The 6,304-nt window shown below is 42.0% G+C and overlaps 1 protein-coding gene across 14 annotated transcripts in view; it reads left to right on the plus strand.

Annotated features, from left to right (window-relative positions):
* Nucleotides 1–6,091, plus strand: part of fam110b (family with sequence similarity 110 member B) — a 161,240-nt gene extending 155,149 nt beyond the window's left edge. For 12 of the 14 annotated variants that reach the window (XM_068030879.1, XM_068030880.1, XM_068030881.1 and 9 more), the window contains one exon: nt 2,816–6,091. In XM_068030879.1, the coding sequence (XP_067886980.1) occupies nt 3,109–4,221 (1,113 nt within the window). In that variant the 5' untranslated portion in view covers nt 2,816–3,108 and the 3' untranslated portion in view covers nt 4,222–6,091. Of the gene's footprint in view, nt 1–394; nt 544–2,815 lie in introns of those variants that run through there. The other 2 variants (XM_068030889.1, XR_010974975.1) reach the window with 2 other exon arrangements.
* Nucleotides 6,092–6,304: the final 213 nt, after the last annotated feature.

The raw sequence follows: 6,304 nt of genomic DNA on the forward strand, positions 1-6,304 counted from the left end.
GATTCTTCGAAACTCCAGGGAATGTAGGCCTAATCTGCTCAATCTCTCCTCATACAACAATCCTCTCATCCCAGGAAGAAGTCTAGTGAACCTTCATTGCACTCTGTCTAGGACAAGTATGTCCTTGCTTAGGTAAGGACACCAAAACTGCACATAGTATTCCAGGTTAGCCTCATCAAAGCCCCGTATAATTGTAGTTCGACCTCTTTATTCTTGCACTCCAATGCCTTTGTAACAAAAGTAAGCTTAAAATTTACCTTCATAATTGCTTGCTATACTTGCATGTTAACTTCTGTGATTCATGTACAAGGACACTCGGGTCCATCTCAATGTACACATTTCCCATTCTCTCGCCATTCAAAAAAAATCTGCTTTTTTATTTTTCCTACCAAAGTGGTTAGCACTGCAGCCTCACAGTTCCAGCGACCCGGGTTCAGTTCTGGATACTGCCTGTGTGGAGTTTGCAAGTTCTCCCTGTGACCGCGTGGGTTTCCGCTGGGTGCTCCAGTTTCCTCCCACAGCCAAAGGCTTGCAGGTTGATAGGTAAATTGGCCATGGTAAATTGCCCCTAGTGTAGGTAGATGGTAGGAGAATGGTGGGGATGTGGTAGGGAATATGGGATTAATGTAGGATTAGTATAAATGGGTGATTGTTGGTCGGCAATGACTCGGTGGGCCGAAGGGCCTGTTTCAGTGCTGTATCTCTAAATAAAAATAAAGTGCATAATTTCAGACTTTGCTACATTGTATTCCATCTACCATGTTCTTGCCACTCACCCAACCAGTCTACATCCCTCTTTGCGTCCTCCTCACTGTTTACTTTCCCACCCAACTTTGTATCGCCAGCCAACTTGGATACATTATACTCTATCCTCACCTAAGTCCTTAATATAGATTGTACATAGCTGAGGCCCAAGTATTGATCCTTGCAGTACTCTGCTCGTTTCAGTCTGACAACCCAAAAATGCCCTGTTTATTTCTACTCTGTTTTCTGTCCATTAATCAATCTTCAGTCCATGCTAATATATTATCCCCAATCCCACGAGTGCCAATTTTGTGTAATAACCTTTTGTGTGGCACCTTATTGAATGCTTTTTGAAAATCCAAATACAGTTATCCCCTTTATCCATCCTACTAGTTACATCCTCAAAAACTCTAACAGATTTGTCAAACATGATTTCCCCTTCATAAACTCTGCTTAATCATATTATGATTTTCTAAGTGCCCTGTTACCACCTCCCTCTTGATCGATTCTGCAATTTGCCTAGTACTAATGTTAGGCTAACTGGCCTATAGTTCCCCATCTTCTCTCTTCCTCCTTTCTTAAATGGCAGGGTTATATTTGCTACCTTCTGATCGTTGAGAACTGTTCTTGAATCAAAGGAATTCTGATCAAAACCAATGCCTCCACTATCTCTGCAGCTACCTCCTTTAAAACCCAGGATACAGGTCATCAGGTCAAGGGGATTTGTCACCACTTAGTCCCATTAATTTCTCCATTACTGTTTCTTTGATTTCTTTAAATTCCTCATTCTTATTGTACCCTTAGCTCCCCATTATTTGCAGAATTCTTTTTGTTTCTTCAACAACACTCAAGAAGCTCGACACCATGCAGGACAAAGCAGTTCACTTGATTGGCACCCCATCCACCACCCTAAACATTCACTCGCTGCACTGCTGGTGCACTGTGACTGCAGTGTGTACCATATACAAGATGCACCGCTACAACTCACCAAGGCTTCTGTGACAGCACATCCCCAACCCACGATCTCTGCCACCCAGAAGGACAAGGCTCATGGGAGCACCACCACCTTCAAGTCACGCACATCCTGTCTTGGAAATATGTTGTTGATCCTTCAACACTGCTGGGTCAAAATCCTGGAACTCCCTACCTATCAGCACTGTAGGAGTCACTACACCACATGGACTGTAACAGTCCAAGAAGGAAGCTCGCCACCACCTTCTCGAGGGCAATTTGGGATGGGCAATAAATGCTGGCAGATAAAAAAACAAATAAAAAAAAACAAAGGTAAAGTCAAGGAGAACTGAGTAAAATTCTGAGTACAAGTTTTACCTGTTTAAAGACTGATTATAGCACCAAATTAAAATATCGAACTGTAAAATTAAACATATTTTGTATTTTCTGGTGAGAAAAGGGTTAATTGTGGCATTTTATTGGAGATTTTAATGATACCCGGCACTATTTCCAGTGGGTAATTTCATGTAACAAATATGTTCCATTGGCTTACTGTGACACTGATGTAATAATCAAGAACTAAGTAGTCATTTAACCTGTACAACCGACAAAAGATTCAGTATTTCAAGTAGTGAATGTGCTAACGTAGCCATGTAAGGCTCAAATCTAAAAAATAAACTAAAGCAAGTTGACACTGCCCTTATCCCAACTCGAAATGTACACACTTGCAGCAAATGTAATGGGATGGTTCATGACAAGTAGTGGGAATCTTGGTTTTTTTTCTCCCCCTCTCTATCCAAGGCTAACTGCACCTTGGCTGAGATGGGCCTAAGTTCCCAGCAGAAAGATCGATTAATATTAATGAATTAGTATAATATGTTGATGCCAGGCTGACATGTATGACTAGGAAGTTATTTTTAAAAGTCACCAGTTGACACATTTGATTTAAGATAGCAGAGAATTAATAATGCAATTTTTAATATGCATGTCTCCAGATTATTTGCTGCATTCGATACTCGCCATCTACTGCAAACGATGTGCTTTTTCTGTTTTGTTGCTGTACACTAGCTGTGATATCACCCAGTCATACTAATACATTGCTGGTTATTCTGTGTTTCAGATCACTGCCTGAAGTTGTACATAAAAGAACAGACAAGTCTCCCACATCTCTTCATCTGCTCAGCTGACAAGCTGACTAATACAGATTTGTGTCTAGTGGCCCTTTGTACAAAGGCTGACTTTAAAGAAAACATAGTGGTATTTAATGAGCTATGAGATGAGGCCCTGCTGATGATACTTGCAGCACAAGACTCTTCCTCTCTTCAGTCTGCTTGATATACATGATTCAACACAGTGCATTTAGAATTACTCAACACAGATTCCAAGACGGCTGCTGGGGACAGGCCATCGAGCATGCCTACAGAAATGCTACAAGCAGATAGCATGGTCAAACCTGTTGGTTCGACAACCACCTTTACTTCAGCTGTTCCTCTTCGCATATTGAACAAAGGGCCAGACTATTTTCGAAGGCAGGCAGAGCCTAACCCTAAAAGACTCAGTGCAGTGGAACGGCTTGAAGCTGATAAAGCGAAATATGTGAAGAGCCAAGAAGTCATCAATGCCAAACAGGAGCCGGTGAAACCAGCTGTGCTGGCAAAACCACCAGTCTGCCCAGCAATCAGGCGGGCAGCAGGTACCCCTTCACAGAAGCTATCTAACAATCATAAGGCAGACAGCACTGCAAAAAGAGAAAACTTAAATCTGGAAATTCTGAAGAATATAATCAATAGCTCAGAAAGTTCCACCTCAGGATCAGTACACAAACACAGCACACGGAACTGGCCTCAGCACAGACCTGCCTCCACAGAAATCAACAGGCGCACATTTGCAGAATCTATTCAGATGTATAATAATCAAGGCCATAGTAGTCCACAGGGAGGCAACCTGAACGTAACCAAACGATTGTTTGAAGACCAAGTCAGTGATTCAGCCCTGCACATTTCTCACAGTTCAGCAGATGTGAGGAGGGTTGTGGAAGGGAAACCTCTAAAACCAATACCCAGCAGCAGTTCTGCTCCTCCTGTGCTACCCAAACCTAATATTTCAACCTGTAATGCACCCAAGTCTCCAACACAACCCACCCCAGACTTGCCCACCAACCCAAGCAGACGACCTTCGCTCCACCGCTCCAAGTCTGATCTCAGTGATCGATATGCTCGTGCCAATGCAGACGTGGAGCGATTCTTTAACTACTGCGGACTGGATCCTGAAGAACTTGAAAACATCGGAATGGAAAATTTCACAAGGGCAAATTCGGACATAATCTCTCTGAACTTTCGCAGCGCGAGCATGATCAGTTCAGACTGTGAGCAGTCACGACGGAGCAATGATGACCTGACAGATGATGAGGAAACAAATGATCGTGTCCCATATGGTATTTCAGCAGTGGAAAGGAATGCTAGGGTGATTAAATGGTTGTACAGTTGCAAACAAGCTAAAGAATCCCAGAAAATATCTCATGTTTAAGGAAAGGACACACATTCTGGTTGATACACATTTTTTGTATTTTTATTTTGTCTGTGAATCTTTTAGTTGTGAAGAGTTGTGAAGTCTACTGGGATATTTCTTGCAGATCTCAGTTCCACTGTGTTGCTAGCTGTATGTTCTCTCATTGCATGCTTATCGACTTGAGCTCAGAATTGGCCTATACTTCAGAACATAGAAGACATGGACGTTTCAACTGTATTAGATATATACCCATATACATATTTTATCAACCAACAAGAGCACGGGCTATTATGTACACATTGTCCATTTCAAACAATCCTATTTGAGGACAAATAGCCTTTATTGTTGCAGAAACTCTATTCATAAATAAATGTAATCAGGGCAAAAAAAAATGCATCTGTCTGAAACATTGCGATGGCAGTCATTTATAGCTCACCACAGTCTTGAAACGCATGGTCAGCCCATATAATCTCTAATAGTCCCATGTAACCTCTAATAGTAGTGAGTTATCTATAATGTTTCTCTTGAAGCTGTCCAGTTTAATGCATCAGCACGGTACAGCTCTGACAATCCATGTCTTCCAAATCTGCTTCAACTGCCATTCTAACTGTCTGCTGTAATGTGGTGCTGAGAAGTGAAAAGTACAGCGGGTGATCTCATTAAATTGTTCATTGTTGCTTTTTAATATACTCCAGTGCTGCATTCATTTCATGAAAAGACTGGTGCCTGAGCTGATGGGGAAACCAGATTTTTTTTTGTATTGTATAAATGCTGTAAGGGTTTGTAAATACTTAAAGCTGTTATCAGATCTGTAAAGAAGAGTCTGTTATACTAATAAATAGTTTCTAGTCCATTCATCACCTTGATTTTGGCTTTTTTCATTCATAACGCCAGTGTTACTTCAGTTTTAAGGTGAACATTTCAAAAAGTTTACACTATTTTGACATTTTTTTTACTCTTGTGTGGCTTCATGGAGTGACAGTACACTGCAGGCAATGTGCAATGATGGTCTTAGTTATTTAGCAAAACGTCACATTGCATGATATTCAAAAGAAATATGTTGGAAACATAATCATGCTCACCACCGTAATATCCCTTTTAAAGGTTATAGCGAGATTCAAAAAGTTTTGCATTATAATACTTTAAACCTGCAGCATAGTCCTAATAATGCTCATTTGCAGCTGTACTCCCATTGTTCAGGCTGTGCAGGCACAGATGGTAACTAACCTTTGTTTCAGATATTCATTGTATTTTTGAAAATTATGTCTTTAAGGTATCATCTGCACTTTACACTTTTTTAAGAAAAGTAAAAGGCTTCTCAAAACCTGTGCATGGGATGGGTTATTTCTCATGCACCTTGCTGTACTCGTAATCAACTGAAGTCTGATGAGCTATTTTAAAATCCCTATGTTTCAGCAGAGCTGCAGTAAATTACAAGGCAGTGATGCATGAAGCATAATGAGACTGAAGGGAACAATTTATAGCAGATCCATAAATTAAACAGCGAATACTAGAAATTTGAAGTAAAAACCAAAATTGTGGGAAATATGCAGGAGGCGGTGAGGCAGCAGGTGAAGAAAAGACGGTGAATATTTCTGGACAGCTGATAAATAGTCTCACATGAAGCATTCATTATGGACAGAATTTGGGGGTAATACGGAAGCAAGCGGGTGCTTAAATTTGCACTGCCAGCTGGTGTGCTGGTTTGCTGGCACCATCCCACCCCTAGGCCATTCTCCCAGAGGCAGGATTGGGGGCATAAGAGGTGCCCACTAGCAAGGGGCAGGTAATGAGCCAATTATCAGGTGGACTGGAATTTTCCAGTTGGCCTGCCAGCCCCCTGCAGCTGCTGGAGGGTGGGTGTGGGCAGTGCTCCAGGCAGGCTTTGAGGCCCTCTTCGCTTCCTGACCATAGTTGCGACTGCAGGCCGCCCTGTGGAGGGGTTCCTTCTCCACAGTGGTGGCCTGGCTGCTGTGGCTATTTTTTAATTGAAAATTTTAAAAGTACTGAGAGGGTGCCTCAAGATGGAGGCACCCTCTCTCTCTCTCTCTCACCTGAAACCGCAGGCTGCAGCTCCTTCCAAGCTATTGGCCCTCCAGCT

Source organism: Heterodontus francisci, chromosome 5, assembly GCF_036365525.1.
Source record: "Heterodontus francisci isolate sHetFra1 chromosome 5, sHetFra1.hap1, whole genome shotgun sequence".
NCBI classification, from domain to species: domain Eukaryota; kingdom Metazoa; phylum Chordata; class Chondrichthyes; order Heterodontiformes; family Heterodontidae; genus Heterodontus; species Heterodontus francisci.